The sequence below is a fragment of the Amia ocellicauda genome, chromosome 23, assembly GCF_036373705.1.
Source record: "Amia ocellicauda isolate fAmiCal2 chromosome 23, fAmiCal2.hap1, whole genome shotgun sequence".
NCBI classification, from domain to species: domain Eukaryota; kingdom Metazoa; phylum Chordata; class Actinopteri; order Amiiformes; family Amiidae; genus Amia; species Amia ocellicauda.
Window position 1 is genome coordinate 3274022 of NC_089872.1, and position 18850 is coordinate 3292871.

At 38.3% G+C, this 18850-nt stretch overlaps 1 protein-coding gene across 9 annotated transcripts in view; it reads right to left on the bottom strand.

Annotated features, from left to right (window-relative positions):
* The window catches only part of LOC136719232 (sodium/calcium exchanger 1), a 246297-nt gene that overhangs the window by 213622 nt on the left and 13825 nt on the right, over positions 1–18850 (bottom strand). For 8 of the 9 annotated variants that reach the window (XM_066697091.1, XM_066697089.1, XM_066697088.1 and 5 more), the window contains exon 2: positions 5524–7372. In XM_066697091.1, the coding sequence (XP_066553188.1) occupies positions 5524–7334 (1811 nt within the window). In that variant the 5' untranslated portion in view covers positions 7335–7372. Of the gene's footprint in view, positions 1–5523; positions 7373–9011; positions 9534–18850 lie in introns of those variants that run through there. The other variant, XM_066697084.1, reaches the window with a different exon arrangement.

Consider the following 18850-nt stretch of genomic DNA (forward strand, 5'->3'; position numbering starts at 1 on the left):
GGTGGCAAAAAAGATCCATCTGCACCCTACACTGTCAGCTTTGTCTAAAGAGATAGAGAGAGAAAGAGAAAGCATGTCAATTTCCACTACAGAAATTTTCATTCTTCCTCAGTCCAGGGAAATTATGCATCAAAACTGCATCAAAATCGATGTATGCTTGATAAATCTTATTTAGACTCCAAACAAAATTATTTAAAAGCAGGCTTAGGCCTGGTTTGGTTTTGATTAATTAGGTTTTCGTTGTTGTTGTTTGTTAAGTTAGTGAACTATCTCAGCCTAAAGTAGTCAGACAGAGTGGGTTAACAGATCATAGATGTATTAACCCAACTAGTTTATTAAAGACTATTATGCGGCTGCAATATCTAATTGGCAGATATAGGCCATTTATAACACAGTAAACTCTGAAGTGAAAACATGCTCAGGCCTATATTCTATTGATAAAGTCTGAGAAAAACTGAAGTGAAGCCCCTACAATCATACAATCTGTACTTCGTTGTTAGATGCCAGTCTGTTAGATATGAGACCTAGCCTAATTGTACAAGGTAAATAAATGAAAAAAACACTGAATCTGTGACCTAGCTGCTATATGCCATTCATTTTAATGTAATAAACTGCTGACAGGACACTGCTGAGTTTATTGCCAGCTTAATGAAGCTGATGTGTGGAATTCACCCCCTAGCTTCCATCGAATCTCCCATGTATTGAACATTTACACATAGTGAAAGCTTTTGTTTCAATTAACATTAACATACTGAGCAACCAACACTTAGGAGCAGTTTACATGTCAACCTCAAAACATTTAATTTATTTTCAAATCTGAATTCAAATTGACAGTGTGGCATTTTTACCCAATTATTTGTCTTTATAATTAGTTATCTGGGGTTTTCATGCTGTGACACAATACATTATGATTAACAGGCCAGATCACATTTATATTTTACTTCATCACATATATTTGTATGAAAACTGAATACATATAGACAATTAGATTAATATGTTTCTATTGACACTCTGAAACTGACCTACAGGCAAAAATCACTTATAACATATGATAGCATATCTGGAGTATGATTTACTGCTTTCCAATGGGAGTGTGATTCTCAGATTATTTTTTACAAATATCCTAAATAGCAAATAGCCCTACAGTTTTCTTCCCATTTGTGTTACACAATTTAAAAAAAATCAGAATAGCCATTCACCAATCATAAACATGCACTCAAAATCTGTCATGTTATTTTCCTACAGTATCATTCACCCCCCCCCCCCACACACACACACATTGTATTTATAAAAATGCAAAAACAATTATGAAAAACAATTTAATATAAAGATAAGAGTGCTTAGGGTGTGGAAAATAAAAACTGCCTTAAGAGAGCATGTGACACAAAAAGAAGATGACGCCACCATAGTCTATTTAAGGCAAATAGCTTGCTACACTTGAGCCTTTGTTTCTTGAAATACAAAAACCACTACAATGTATCCACAGACATTATTGGGTGCTCGCCTAGAGATTATCTGTTGTAAATCACGTTCATTTTAATATATGTACCCTAATCTAAAAGGGAACAAGCAAAAAAAATCTGAATTCTATTCTGTGACCAATTCTATTTGAATTGCAGTCTGATCCATTACATACTGCCTCCACAATAAGAATCGGATGCCAGTGTTCCCCATTCAGTAGGTTCCTGTATGTAGATATGTTTTTTTTTGATGTTGGATATCCTTTCATGAAATGGGTACACAACCAAAAAGCACTTGAACACACAACAGTTGCCTGTCTGCAATGTGTCCTTGGCTTTTTTATATACATTTTTTACCATATTGATACAGCACACAGCAGGCTATGTGTGTTATTGGGGGGGGTGGGGGGGGGGCATTTCCCCAACTTTTTCTAGTCCCCAAATAAAGCCTTCAACATTCACAATTCCTCTTCACTAAATGAACAGTATAAAGCTGACACATATCTTTTTAAACCCAAACAAAAACAATGGACCCTTCAAATAATTAAATGTAAAAAGAATACATAACTGCTAATTCATTGACATGAAACAAAGCCACAGTATAAAATAAACCCAGATCGCATCTCTTCAGCTGCTGCTCTTTTAATCAAGTTTTTTCCTCCAATGGTATTATTATAGAGTGAGGGAAAAAAGTATTTGATTCCCTGTTGATTTTCTACGTTTGCCCACTGACAAAGAAATGATCAGACTATAATTTTAATGGTAGGTGTATTTTAACAGTGAGAGACAGAACAACAAAAAAATCCAGAAAAACGCATTTCAAAAAAGTTATAAATTGATTTGCATGTTAATGAGGGAAATAAGTATTTGACCCCTTCGACTTAGTACTTGGTGGCAAAACCCTTGTTGGCAATCACAGAGGTCAGACGTTTCTTGTAGTTGGCCACCAGGTTTGCACACATCTCAGGAGGGATTTTGTCCCACTCCTCTTTGCAGATCCTCTCCAAGTCATTAAGGTTTCGAGGCTGACGTTTGGCAACTCGAACCTTCAGCTCCCTCCACAGATTTGCTATGGGATTAAGGTCTGGAGACTGGCTAGGCCAATCCAGGACCTTAATGTGCTTCTTCTTGAGCCACTCCTTTGTTGCCTTGGCTGTGTGTTTTGGGTCATTGTCATGCTGGAATACCCATCCACGACCCATTTTCAATGCCCTGGTTGAGGGAAGGAGGTTCTCACCCAAGATTTGACGGTACATGGCCCCGTCCATCGTCCCTTTGATGCTGTGCAGTTGTCCTGTCCCCTTAGCAGGAAAACACCCCCAAAGTATAATGTTTCCACCTCCATGTTTGACGGTGGGGATGGTGTTCTTGGGGTCATTCCTCCTCCTCCAAACACGGCGAGTTGGGTTGATGCCAAAGAGCTCGATTTTGGTCTCATCTGACCACAACACTTTCACCCAGTTCTCCTCTGAATCATTCAGATGTTTACTGGCAAACTTCAGACGGGCCTGTACATGTGCTTTCTTGAGCAGGGGGACCTTGCGGACGCTGCAGGATTTCAGTCCTTCATGGCGTAGTGTGTTACCAATTGTTTTCTTGGTGACTATGGTCCCAGCTGCCTTGATATCATTAACAAGATCCTCACGTGTAATTCTGGGCTGATTCCTCACTGTTCTCATGATCATTGAAACTCCACGAGGTGAGATCTTGCATGGAGCCCCAGACCGAGGGAGACTGACAGTTATTTTGTGTTTCTTCCATTTGCGAATAATTGCACCAACTGTTGTCACCTTCTCACCAAGCTGCTTGGCGATGGTCTTGTAGCCCATTCCAGCCTTGTGTAGGTCTACAATCTTGTCCCTGACATCCTTGGACAGCTCTTTGGTCTTTGCCATGGTGGAGAGTTTGGAATCTGATTGATTGATTGCTTCTGTGGACAGGTGTCTTTCATACAGGTAACGAGCTGAGATTAGGAGCACTCCCTTTAAGAGATCAAATACTTATGTCCCTCATTAACATGCAAATCAATTTATAACTTTTTTGAAATGCGTTTTTTTTCTGGATTTTGTTTGTTGTTATTCTGTCTCTCACTGTTAAAATACACCTACCATTAAAATTATAGACTGATCATTTCTTTGTCAGTGGGCAAACGTACAAAATCAGCAGGGGATCAAGTACTTTTTTCCCTCACTGTATATACCAACAGTTAACATCAAATACTTCAGGAAACATCTTGAAGAGTTTCTTATTCGGAACTATTAATTACAATAATCACATGCTGTAAAGCTGGGAAGTTATTTTCATCAAAAGATTACTGTTTATTAGTGGGGTTTGCTGCTGCACAGACGCACATACTGTGTTTTGGTCTTTAACATCTTATTTAAAGCACAAGATGTAGATTGCTGGAATGGCAGTCAAAATGCATTCAAATCTTTTAACAGCATCTGGGGGATAGACACCGTAATAATCTATTGCTTTTGGACATCCAATGTCTGTTTTATTTATTCAAGTTTATATTTACTGTAATAGATAATATGAACAATTAACATTTTATAATCAATGAGAAAATAGATTTACCATTTTTGTTTTGTTTTGCTGTTTTTCACATTGTGGCACTATGGTAAAATGCTATATGCTTATTTGATTTTATCCTTATCTTGGGAAACCACTCTACTGAGTGACTATACTTAGTGCCATTGTTAAAATCGCTAGTAACCTTTAATATAGGCATCAGGAAAAAAATATATATATATATTTGTATTATTGTTATTGTTATTAATAATGATAGATACATTTATATTTTGTGGCTGGGACAACATCAAATTTAACATAATATTACAAAAGAGTATTAGGCCCTAATTAATGTCAAATGGGTTCTGTATAATTAATCCCAAACTATAAGGTCTTTACAATATAACAGTTAGTGGTAGAAATTTTAACAAAAAATTAAAAATAATAATAATCTTTGGAAAGAGTTGTGAGATGTCTACTGTATCCATCCAGTTTCCAGTTTAATTTAAGCATGTGTTATTAAAGTCTACTTAACTACAGAACAAGCACTGCACTATGGAAAATATGCAATAAGCACTGGAAAGTTTGAACTTTAACAGCTGCTTTTAAGCTCTTGAAAAATAGAGCTACATTAATTATATAGTTTATAACAGTAATTTAAGGTTTTAAAAATCCTATAACTAGTTTGGAACATAGGTTCAAGATATTGCATATTTTTGAATGTATTACAGTAAGTTAGAAAAATATGTATTTTAGATTATCTGTGCATGCAGGTTTGTTCTTTGTTAACTGATTTAACTAACTGTATTAAACTCTGAATTCAGAATTACTAAAGACTTAGTAACATTACTGAAATTTATAGACATCTTTTCAAGCACAGTAAATGTTTAACATTGAACTAAAATAGCTATTTGAAATATCAGATAAATAAATCATGTCAGTAATTATTGGATTAAGATTCAGAATGGAGTTTGTGACCATAATTTTAAAATGCCTATGCCATAAAATAATTGAATCACTCTTATTTTTTTATATATATACATTGATATATAGATTTATATATATAGATATATGTATATAGATATATCTTTATCTATAGATATAGAGATAGATATATTTATAGTGTCTACTGATACTAAGCAAAGCCAAAATAAAATGCAGAAAGAATAGGTGGAAAGAAATCAGATGAAAAGCAGAGAAAATAAAAGAGTGTAAGAACTTGAGAAAAATGGCTTTGTCCTCATGTCAAACAAGCACCAATGTCTGATTGTGCTAATCCCTGGAAAAACTATTAAATAAAATAAACACATTTTTGAATGAGATGAACACTGACAGCACACTGAATATGTTGTTTTTTTAAGTGGATTTATAACAAGTGACTGCAAATATATTTCAATGCAGTTCTGGGGTAATTTCCCCTCTTTCCTGGATTTCTATTTTCTCAGTCTAATATCTGAAACAGATGCAGTATGTCTATAAAGCTTACAATGCACTGTCAGTGTGGAAACCACATATTTAACTTTTTAAACTTAAATGCAAAAAATGTACTTACAAGGTTTCATCATTCTGGAACTCTAGCACTCCATGGGTATCTTCAAAATCCTCTCCTCCTCCTTTGGCTGTACCTTCCATGGTCTTGTAAGGGACAATAACCACCCCTCTTGCTCCAGAAGTACGAAGGACCTTCACCTCCATAGTGCCCACGCTTTCACTCACATGTGTTACTGGTTCTTCAAAGGTAAAGATGCCTGCATGGTCATCATCAAAGATGGTAACGGTTGCTGTTGAAGGTAAGCCCAAGCACACTAGTGTATCAACGTGATTAGCCTCAGGATTGTCTTCTTCTGTGGCCTCAGAATACACCTTGACATTACTCAGGTGGATCAGGAAGTTTTCGTCTTCCTCAAAAATGTCATCATCAATGATGCCCACTTTGATTTCCTTCTGTGTCTCACCCGGCTTGAAGACTAGGGTCCCCTCTGTGAATTCGTAATCAGACCCAGCATTGGCTGTGCCGTCTTCAGTGCGGAATTCCACCGATACAGTGTTGGTCAAATCGCCACCTCTCCGGACCACATTTACAGAGACAGTCCCGCAGTTTTCAAGACACTGGTAGGAACCTGGATCGAAGAAGATTTTAGTCACCGGGTCATTTTCTGCTACATCTGTTCTGACTTCATGCATGCTGACAGCTTTTCTTGCTTGGTCTGCAGCATGTTTCTTGAGGATATTTCCAGCTCCAGTCATTAGTCTTGTGGCTTGAATACGATAAAAGGCGCGACTTTTCTGCTGTTGGCTCAGGACCTGGTAGTTGGCAAGCTCTATGAGTTGCTCCACTTCTTTATCTGGGTGCTTTTGCTTCAATTCTTTGAGGATGCGTGCCATATCTCTCCTGGTTTCCTCTTCATCCAAATCCTTATCATCTATGTCTAGTGCTAAGTTTCCATCTAAGAAATCCACAGCATGGGAGTTAAGTATCTTGCCATCCATCTCAATGTCCACCTTGGAAGGAAGGGGCCTGTCACCTTCAGTTTCAATGATCATGCCTCTCTGTTTCCCAGCTCTGTAGCGCTTGTACACATACTTGTAGAATAAGAGCCTGCGGTCAGCAACCCATGCAAATAACACACAAATTGGAAAGAAAAATAAAGTAAGCAGGCCTTCCCAAACTTGAACAACCCCCGGAGAAATGACAGCCAGGATCAGGTAAAGCCAAGTGTAAGCAAATATGCTCCAAGCTGCTGTGACAAAAAAGACCCTCAGATGCTTCACTCTTCTGTGTTCTCCATCTGGGACAACATAAACACAAAGGCCAATAATGACAAACATATTGAAGGCAGCACTGCCCACTATGGTGCTTGGCCCAAGATCACCTGCTTCAAATTGGTGGCCACACACTTCAATCACAGACAGCAAGATCTCTGGTGCTGAAGAACCCAGTGCCATCAGGGTTAAATTGGAGACAGTCTCGTTCCATATACGTACTGTGGTTGTGGTAGTCTCCCCATTAGGCTTCTTGATAGTGATCTCCTTTTCTTGAGAAGTAATGACCTCAATGGATGCCATGAAACGATCTGCAACTATGGAGACACCTAGGAACATATATACCATGGCCACAAAATACACAGTAGCCCTTGCCACCTTGTCTCCAAACGATGGATTCTGAGGTTCCCATATTGGCAAAATTACACCTTCTTTACACTCATAAGATCCAACACAAGTTCGTGTTTTATTTACAGGCTCATCTTCCTGGTTTATGCTGGTCTCAGCATTGATTTGTTGTATCTTGAAAAACACAACTGCCAGAACTATGCCTAGCTGAAGGCTGAAGGAGAAGAAAGATGAAATCCCAGATTTTTGCATGATGCCAGCAATATGTTAATTTCCAGGTCTTCCCAAGCCTGTGTCAGGGGGAGACAGAAAGACAAGAAATACAAATAAAAAATTTGAAACATGCTTGGTATGAAAACGATTCCAGCTTATCATAGCCTAAAGCACCTTTAAAAATGTGTCAATACAAGCACACCTGAACCTGTGTAAAACACCTATTTTTATAAGTAGCTGTCCCCATTTCTAGATTGTCTAACAAATGTTACCACCCTACTTCGATCAGATCTGTAAGATTATTTTCATCTGGTGCTAAAATCTGAGACCTGTAAATAAATAAACCAAGTAATTGATTATGTAAGTAGATCTGCCTACACAGTGTACTGGGATTTGAAAGACGAAGGAAAAGCAAAGCTATTGTTAATTTTACAAGCTCTCAAACACGTATTTTTATTTATCTAATTCCCGTTATCATATAACGGTATTTTGTACTGAACGACCTTTATTCGTGTATTACAGGGTTATCTAACGAATGAATTGAACTTGCACAGCTATTCCGAAATAAATATAAGCTTGTGTTACAACCCACACATTTTTTGGAATACATATTGTATGGTGTGTATTAATAGAAACCCAATACATTACACACATGCACGTTAACAACACTTATTCTACTGACCTGTAGTTTTTGCTTTGATACATGTAGTGAAAAGGGTCGAGAAAAAATAAAGCGCATCACATCTCGCATTGTTAAATTTATACATTTGACTAAAGGATTATTGCTTCTACATCAAAGTCATGTACCATACAAATCGCTGCAGCTAGCTGGTGTCAAATACAGGTTAGAAGAACGCAATTTTTAAATCTAGAACACAGGGAACTAAAAATAAAGAATGCTGTGCACAACCGCGTGTAGTCTTTACTATATTTCAATACACGCAGTACACTTTTGAATAAGGGAAACCAAAGCTTTAAATCCTTAATACCATGCGCTTGCAGAGCCTTTCTAGAAAAAAAGCTTTCCGATCCTTTTTATTTGATCCATTTTGATCAATAATTGTAAATAATGGATCTCTTTCTCTCGCTCCCTGCATATATACATCAGCTACCCTACACACATATATAAATTAAATATGTAAATACTGTGCAGGTTTTATATATATATATATATATATATATATATATTCCTACGAACCGCTATAGCTCCGTCTTGTCAAATAGATTGTATATACCCTACATGCATATGTGTGTGTGTGTGTGTGTGTGTGTGTGTGTGTGTGTTCTAAGACATCGTAAGACTGTACTGTGTCCTTCACATTTACGCTGGTTTCGTATTTTCATGACAGTCGGAAATCCGATGTATTGGGCTTGAATGATAGCCTAGTCTGAAGTGTATCAAATGAAGTTGGAAAAAAATAAACAACAACATTAAGATAGATTTGGTATTTGAATGAGATCTCCATTCATTCATGCATTTGTATTCGACTTTTAAAAACATATTACTGTTAACTACGGTTAACTGAAACAAATAAATACACGTTCTTAATACAATACAAATAAATAAATAAAGACGCATTAAGACAATGAATTTCGCCAATATCATAATAACCAACTCGTCTATTCTATCTGTGTAGCTACACAGATGCAACTTATTTTCTCAACAACACGACAACGACAAGAAAGCTAATTTAATTGCATAAAGTACCATCATACCTTTTGCTCCGAAGTGTTAGATTTTGTTTTGGGCTGCAATCAGTAGTAGTGGTAGTAGGCTAATAGTAGTAGTAGTAGTAGTAGTAGTAGCAGAAGCAGCAGCGGCAAACAGTAGTAGTAATAGTAGTAGTAGCAGTAACGATCACGTTCGGTTTGGCTTTTTATACGATGAGATCAGGAAGAAGGTACCCTTTGCAAAATAACACGCGAGAGCCTCTAAGATTCCCATGCAGATTAGCTTTTCCACAGCCAGTATGAAACACACAGATAACCGATGCTATCAGTGAATGTGTATTATGGAGGTCAAAAAGGTACACGGAGAATTCTGCCTCATTCTTTTTTGTTTTTGTTTTTGCTTTCCATATTTAACCGTTCAGTGCTGAGTAGTGCTGCTTCAGATGTCCAAGCATCGACTTGAGCGAGGCTGTTCAATGCATTTAACGGAGTTGTGCCCAGCTCCAGCTCCAGCTCCAGCTCCAGCTCTCTCTCTCTCTCTCTCGCTCTCCCAGCTGTCTGCTGCTAGAACATTTTCCGATTTCCGATGGTTTCACAGGCTCAAAAGAAGGAGACTACACTAGCAATGCATCATGGCTGTCTGCCAGACCCCTTATCAGCAACCAAACCCTCCCACATAATTGATCGCGCTTAAAAGGTTTAACTTTTGCTTCTTACCGGTTATGGTATAATTACCGATGTTTTGAAGATATTAAACTGACATCTCGTTTAAAAAATTCTACTTTCTTGCACTTACAATCACATTTTTACTTTCACCAGTTGCTGCTTTTACAATGTAGCAACAGGGTTTTTTGAAACTAAGTTGTGCCGAGTTTAATTTGCAGCACGTACTGTACAATGCAGATGTGATTTACTGTGGAAATGTCTCTAATGGAAACTGGTTAAGACCTTTCGGCATATTACTATGTGTTATCAGCATCACAATCTTCACAGTAAAAGGTATGAACATGTGTGTGTGTATGTGTGCATGCTATGTAACCTTTCTGTTACATAGAATAAATTGATGCGATAATCCTGCAAATATTAAAATATTCTTCCGTATTTTGTTCTTGAAACCTTGTAGAAACTACACCAATACGACCAACGCATTGAAACATGATTCGTACTGTTTTGTTTCATCACAGTAATCTGAATGTTTACATATTACACTGAGTTAGCATTACTTCTACGACCTTCAATTGTAAAAACAATTTTAAGCAAAGACTTGCATAATCATCAGAAATCTGTGCTGTTCAATGTAAATTAGCCAGGTAAATCTGGCCTTTGGTTGATAATCAAAGGTGGAGCTAATTCTATAGCACTAGTATTAACAAAAACAAACAATCAAAAAACGTGGACCAAAAAATTGTGCCCCGCCTCCTCTCCACACATACATTGTTGTATTATTACACATTTATTGCAAAACAGCAGCAACGACAACAACAATAATAATTATAAAAAATAGAACTACTACTATAACCACTACTTATAATTTATTGCGAAAAATGTACTCCTTCATTAGTAGGACCATAGGACCCCATTAATTAGAATAATAATACCAAAGTAGTTTATTCAACTATAACGAAGCACTCCGGAGACAGGAAGTCGGGAAGTCTCGTCTAAGGTTTTTCTGAAGAACACACTATCATATAGATAGATGACTCCCTAGGTTTTGAGCTACGTTGATGTCGTGAGGTACCCCAAACCTTACCACATACTTCTTATTTGCCTCCTGTACTATAGACTTGGACAGAAATCCATACATTGGTTAAAAATAGAATATATTTCCCATCCAGGTAGGGCAGTTTCCCGCATCAATAATAATAATAGTTATAATTCCAGCAAACAACAATAATAATAATTGTATGGATTTATATAAAGGGCTGAATTAGAAGCTCCACAATTTTCACATAACTGAAAAAAAACCAGATATACTTAATGCTGAATTAACACCTACTCAGAGATCAAAAGTTAATCAATTAGTATTTCCCCTGTGTGCCATGTTATGTCTGCTCCAAGTCTAAGTCCAAGTGCTAAAATAATGGTTTCCATGTAATCTGTTTTAACGTGTATAACATTAGGATATTTAATCCATGATCATATACCAGTATGCACCCCACACCCTACTGACTTAGTAACAGTAACAGTATCTATTACAATTACAATGCACTACCTTACACTAAGGGCTAGGCTATCAAAACTTTGACCCACCTGCGAATCGCAAATTACGAAATTGTAGCCTGCCATAGTTTGATATATAAATAGTATTAAGTGGCCTCTAACAATACAATAAATGACAATAGGGTACAGATTTGTACTCTTCGACTCATGTGTATGTCAAAGTTTTTATTTGGTGTAGCCCTTAGTGAACATAGGCCTAAAGACTTCATAATCATCAATGTAACAGTTAAAACAGTTAAGAAAAGTATTTTTTTTTACTATTATTATTATTATTATTATTATTATTTAATTATTTTTAAACAGGAAAAGGTAACACAATTAATGTATCAGCATATGTAATTTTTAAAATAGTACCCAATAACTGTCTGTCTTTGCAACTTTCTTTGAGAAGTAAAGTTGATCCAGCAATTTAAATTTTGTCTGGGAGCTGGAAAAATGTACATCAGCAAATTAAACTGCTCTCTCAAATGTCACTGTATAGTGGAAACACTTGTATAATTTCAAAATGCAGAGGGCAATTTTCCATCAGGGGATCTTTTAATATTGCTTGCCCATATATACAGTATAATATATATATATATATATATATATATATATATATATATATATATATATATATATATATACACTCACCTAAAGGATTATTAGGAACACCTGTTCAATTTCTCATTAATGCAATTATCTAAGCAACCATTTCTAGGGTTTACAAAGAATGGTGTGAAAAGGGAAAAACATCCAGTATGCGGCAGTCCTGTGGGCGAAAATGCCTTGTTGATGCTAGAGGTCAGAGGAGAATGGGCCGACAGATTCAAGCTGATAGAAGAGCAACTTTGACTGAAATAACCACTCGTTACAACCGAGGTATGCAGCAAAGCATTTGTGAAGCCACAACACGTACAACCTTGAGGCGGATGGGCTACAACAGCAGAAGACCCCACCGGGTACCACTCATCTCCACTACAAATAGGAAAAAGAGGCTACAATTTGCACAAGCTCACCAAAATTGGATTTGCCTGTGACATCATGATATTTGCAAAAATACCTGAAGTCCTACAGTTTCAAATTCAAGAACTCGCAGTTGCAAGCAAAAAAAAAACAGGCTTTGTTAAATCTGAGATAATTTAAGTAGATCAACAGATACTTGGAAAAGTAAAACATCTTGTCTACCTTGGACTAGAAATAAGCACAGACAAATATATTATGGAAGAAATCAAAACAAGAGTGAAAATAAGATGGACTGCATTTGTAGCTACAGTGCAATCCATAAGTATTGGGACAGTGACACAAGTTTTGTGGTTTTCATTCTGTACTCCAGCACATTGGATTTGAAATGAAACAATAACTATGAGGTTAAAGTGCTGACTGTCAGTTTACATCTATAAACTGTGTATGAATAACAGCCCTCACATAGCCCCCCCCCCCCCCCTATTTTAGGGGATCAAAAGTAATTGGACAATTGGCTGCTCAGCTGTTTCTTGGCCAGGTTTGTGTCATTGCATAATTAATTCATGCACAAGAGGGGTAGCAAAAGGTCTACAGATGATTCTAGGTGTTGCATTTGTATTTGGAGTCTGTTACTGTTGTCTCTCAACATGGCTCAACATGAGGACCAAAGAAGTGTCAATGCCAGTAAAGCAGGACATCAACAGAATAAATCGATCAGAGACATATCCAAAACATTAGGTTTGTCAAAATCAACTGTTTGGTAGATTGTTAAGAAGCAATAACACACTGATGAGCTCAGCAACAGCAAACGACCTGGTAGACCACGGAAGACCACTGTAGTGGATGAACGAAGAATGCTTTCAATTGTGAAGAAAAAACCCTTTTCAACTGGCAAACAGATCAAGAACATTCTCCAGGATGTAGGTATAGATGCGTCAAAGAGTACCATAAAGACAATACTACACCACTGTAATTTCAGAGGGTTCACCAAAAGATGCAAATCGCTGGTAAACTGCAAGAACAGAATGGCCAGGTTACAGTTTGCTAAAAGGTACATTAAAAAAACTGTAGTCTTCTGGAACAAAGTCTTATGGGCAGATGAAACAAAGATTAACCTGTACCAGAGTGATGGAAAGAGGAAAGTGTGGAGAAAGAAAGGAACTGCTCATGATCCAAAACATGCCACCATATCTGTGAAACATGGTGGAGGTAGTGTTATGGCTTGGGCATTTATGGCTGCCACTGGAACTGGCTCACTTGCCTTTATTAATAATGTGACTGCTGACAGCAGCAGCAGGATGAATTCTGAAATGTACAGAAATCTCTTATCTTTGTCCAATTACTTTTGATCCCCTAAAATGGGGGGACTATGACTAAAAATAGTTCGGGGTTTATGGATGTCAGTACCCTTAAATTAAAGCTGACTGTCTGCACTTTAACCTCATAGTCATCTCCCATCAAGACAGAGGTTTAGCTTTCCTCGGTGTGGAACAAATAGGTTCAGGAAATCATTTATCCCTTCAGCTATTGAGTAACAAACTCAGCTGAATTACATGTATTGTGTGTATTTGGTTACATTTATCAATCAATTGTGGATTATGGCAGCACTTATCTGATTGTATTTATATTAATGATTTATGATGGTCATGCAGATTGTGATGTTATCTGTTATTTATCGATTGATTGTTGTATTGTCAAGTGATGTTTTTATGTGTTTGATTCTTTTTTTTATTGCTAAATGTTTGCAAAACAAATTGCCCTTTTGGGACATTAAAGAATTTTGGATTGGATTGGATTGTTTCATTTCAAATTCAATGTGCTGGAGTACAGAGCCAAAACAACAAAAACTGTGTCACTGTCCAAATACTTATGGACTGCACTGTACATCAGAACACATGCAGACTCCTAGAACTTATTTGTGTGTTACATGTATTTGTTTCCGAATTCCTTATGAGAAAAATGAAGAGTGGAACTTTGCTGCTGCAGTTTCACTGAATATGTGAAATACATGTTTTGATCAACTGACCAGAGATTGACATTAACATGCAATTTGTTTTGTGTATATACAGTGGGGGAAAAAAAGTATTTGATCCCCTGCTGATTTTGTACATTTGCCCACTGACAAAGAAATGATCAGTCTATAATTTTAATGGTAGGTGTATTTTAACAGTGAGAGACAGAATAACAACAAAAAAATCCAGAAAAACGCATTTCAAAAAAGTTATAAATTGATTTGCATGTTAATGAGGGAAATAAGTATTTGACCCCTTCGACTTAGTACTTGGTGGCAAAACTCTTGTTGGCAATCACAGAGGTCAGACGTTTCTTGTAGTTGGCCACCAGGTTTGCACACATCTCAGGAGGGATTTTGTCCCACTCCTCTTTGCAGATCCTCTCCAAGTCATTAAGGTTTCGAGGCTGACGTTTGACAACTCGAACCTTCAGCTCCCTCCACAGATTTTCTATGGGATTAAGGTCTGGAGACTGGCTAGGCCACTCCAGGACCTTAATGTGCTTCTTCTTGAGCCACTCCTTTGTTGCCTTGGCTGTGTGTTTTGGGTCATTGTCATGCTGGAATACCCATCCACGACCCATTTTCAATGCCCTGGCTGAGGGAAGGAGGTTCTCACCCAATATTTGACGGTACATGGCCCCGTCCATCGTCCCTTTGATGCAGTGCAGTTGTCCTGTCCCCTTAGCAGAAAAACACCCCCAAAGCATAATGTTTCCACCTCCATGTTTGACGGTGGGGATGGTGTTCTTGGGGTCATAGGCAGCATTCCTCCTCCTCCAAACATGGCGAGTTGAGTTGATGCCAAAGAGCTTGATTTTGGTCTCATCTGACCACAACACTTTCACCCAGTTCTCCTCTGAATCATTCAGATGTTCATTGGCAAACTTCAGACGTGCCTGTGTGCTTTCTTGAGCAGGGGGACCTTGCGGGTGATGCAGGACTTCAGTCCTTCACGGCGTAGTGTGTTACCAATTGTTTTCTTGGTGACTATGGTCCCAGCTGCCTTGAGATCATTAACAAGATCATCCAGTGTAGTACTGGTCCGATTCCTCAATGTTCTCATGATCATTGAGGTGAGATCTTGCATGGAGCCCCAGACCGAGGGAGACTGACAGTTATTTTGTGTTTCTTCCATTTGCGAATAATAGCACCAACTGTTGTCACCTTCTCACCAAGCTGCTTGGTGATGGTCTTGTAGCCCATTCTAGCCTTGTGTAGGTCTACAATCTTGTCCCTGACAGCTCTTTGGTCTTGGCCATGGTGGAGAGTTTGGAATCTGATTGATTGATTGCTTCTGTGGACAGGTGTATTTTATACAGGTAACAAGCTGAGATTAGGAGCACTCCCTTTAAGAGAGTGCTCCTAATCTCAGCTCGTTACCTGTATAAAAGACACCTGGGAGCCAGAAATCTTGCTGATTGATAGGGGATCAAATACTTATTTCACTCATTAACATGCAAATCAATTTATAACTTTTTGAAATGCATTTTTCTGGATTTTTTAATTCTGTCTCTCACTGTTAAAATACACCTACCATTACAATTATAGACTGATCATTTCTTTGTCAGTGGGCCAATCAGCAGGGGATCAAATACTTCTTTCCCTCACTGTACACTTGGGTAAATTGGAATTTGTAAAATATATTATGCCTTAAATTACACTGTTTTATTGCACTTTGTATTGCTGTTGTGTTTTGTAAGTCGCCCTGGACAAGGGAGTCTTCTAATAAATAAATAATAATAATATCTGTGAAGATTCACAGATCATGCAACTTGCAATAATAAAAGGGATTTAAATTAATTGCATTTTTCTATCCATGAGAAACGCAGTCACCGGTTTCAAATCACTAGGCACCAGAAACCAATGAAATCAATGCAATTAGGGTGTTATTTTGAAGTATCAACGAGTGAGGAATGTTATGCATCTTGTTTCTGTAATTAACACATTATTGATGTCTTACCTTCTTTGAGGTGATATCTATTGGTTTGTAAAAGTTTAAAGGTTTGAGAATCCTGAATGCATACTCGGTTAAAGAGCACTGCACTGCACCGCACCACACTGCAGACTAGTTTATTCAGTTTGTGTGATTTGTTTCATTTTAGACTATTAACACATTGTATGTTGTTATTTTGGTATTATATTAAGTCTTTTATTGTTAAGGTCACAAAACCAGCTAGGATGCACAGGAACTATTTGTTATTTTTATGGATTTATCTTAAATTTGGATGGGATAACTTATTAGTGCAAATACAAATTATCGATAATGTTTTTGGTTATATTATGCCTGTGCTGCCGTTTTGCTTATTATTATGCTATATATATATACACACACACATATTTAGTATATGTTTTACTTAATAAATATATTAATTTGAGAATATAACTCCAATAATTCAGCCATGTACAACTAATCAGGACAATTGGCTTCACAGTGAAGCCAGTATCTCAGGTAGCATAGTGGTGCACAGCTGTGAGCCTGGTGTTCCGGGTTTGATTCCTGGTGTGCAGATGTTATTTCATATGTATTTTTATTTTATTTTTATTTTTAAATAGATATGTAAAAGCCTTATAATTGTTCATTCTACTCTGATACCATTTAACTACCAGAAATTGTATATATATAACACCCAGCTCATAGCTGCACACCTTAACCACTATGCTAGCTGAGATACTGAATTATTGGAGTTATAGTCTCAAATTAACTGACATATTAAGAAAAAGACATACGCTGTCTGTCACTGCATGGCTGGTGGTGACACGCGCTGATCAGCTGTCCTCAGCTGCAGGCTGATGGCTCCATGCAATAAGCAAACCGGCAACTGTGACATCATCACCAGCTGTGCTTCAGCAATTTAACCACTCTTAAACAATCATACGTTAATGCACTCATAGTTACAAATGCTGAAGCAGAGAACTTTTGATTGGGGTGAATTGTTTCCAGGACGAATTATCCATGAATTTTCATGGATCCGTATTTATTGCCATTCAATCAAAAAAAGACTGTTATGATCTTGTTCTGCTGCAGCACACATCCAACCATATATAAAAACAGGGACAGTCCCATACTTCCCATTGTTGACTGTGTGCTAGACTGGTGCTGTCAGCTGGAATAGTGTCACGGTCTCCCCTGCTTCCACCTTAGTTCACCACCAGAGGTCTCTCTCTCCTGTCTAGTGCTTCTCCTTTCCTTTGTCCAGTCAAACCAGTCTTTCCACATTCTTCCCTACCAGGTGCACCTGTTCTGTCCTCCTCTCCTATCATTGGTCAATCTTTCATTCACCTAGTTCTATCCCTCTCTCCTTCACAGTATTTAAACCCCTCTGTTTCCAAGATTCATCGCGAAGTCTTGCATTCTCTCCCGGATCAATTCTAAGCCTTGTTTCTTGATTGCCTTCCCGTGTATTTTTGACCTCTTGCTTCCCTCTCTCGTTTACCCCTTTCGGATCTCCCCACTAGCCTGTTCGCTTGATCGATTGACCTGGACTGTCCCTGTTTACGCTCTCTCGTTTGCCCTTATCGGATTATCTGCTTCAACTTTAAGCCTGCACTTGGATTCTTTCCTTTGGTCCTTGAGGACGTTACAGAAGACTTCGCCATTAACATAGATCCTGCGGCTTTACCTGACGTTGCTGCAGCTTTGACGGCTCAGGGGGCATTATTGGGAGAACACGACGAGATGCTACATCAGATCAACTCCACTTTGGAACAGCTAATGAGGAAATTACCTGCTTTATCTTTCGAGTCCACAAGACAGACAATGCCAGAAGCAACCCCAGGCTCGTCAGCTTCTCCAGTTCCAGATAGACCTGTACATTTGGCCATTCCAGACAAATATGACGGCTCACCAGACCGCTGCGAGGGTTTTATATTACAGTGCTCCCTTTATTTCACCCATTTACCAACTTCCTTCCCTTCTGATGACGTTAAGATCGCCTTTATTATTACACTACTTACCGGAAAGGCACTTCAGTGGGCATCAGCTGTATGGGCTCGTAAGGGTGAAGTAACACGATCTCTCCCAGCTTTTCTTGAACATTTCAAGCAGGTTTTCCATCATCCGACAGCCGGGAAGGACGCTGGTGAACAACTGTTCTCTCTCCGTCAGGGTACCTCTTCTGCCGCTGAATATGCTCTGGAGTTCCGGACCTTGGCCGAGATCCGTGGATGGGGTGAGCCTTCCTTAATCACTCTTTTTCGTCGTGGCTTACGTGATGATTTACAAGCAGAATTAGCTTGCAAGGGAGACACGCTCGATCTGGAACAGTTAATACAACTTGCCATCAGACTCGACAACCTTATGAGATCCTGAGGCTAACGGTCTTTGTCTGCTACATCCCGGTTATCCACCAGATCTTCTTTCAAGCCTAGCCCTGTTACAGAACCAGAAGCCATGCAGATAGGAAGGACTCGACTACCTGCCGAGGAAAGACAGAGGAGGATACAACAGCGCCTTTATTGTGGTCAATCCGGTCATTTCCGAGACGCCTGTCCTAATCTGGATCTTCTTCGGCCACTCCACAGAAATCAGTGAGTACTTGTCCCCTGATAACACCCACTCAGTGTATGCTCTCAGTACGCATCCAGCTCCACACCCAACACGTCTTTTTGTCTGCTTTAATAGATTCGGGGTCCGTGGGAAACTTCATAGACAGAAGAACTGCGGAGCGTTTGAACCTTCCTCTCTCACCGTTCTTGCCACCACTAT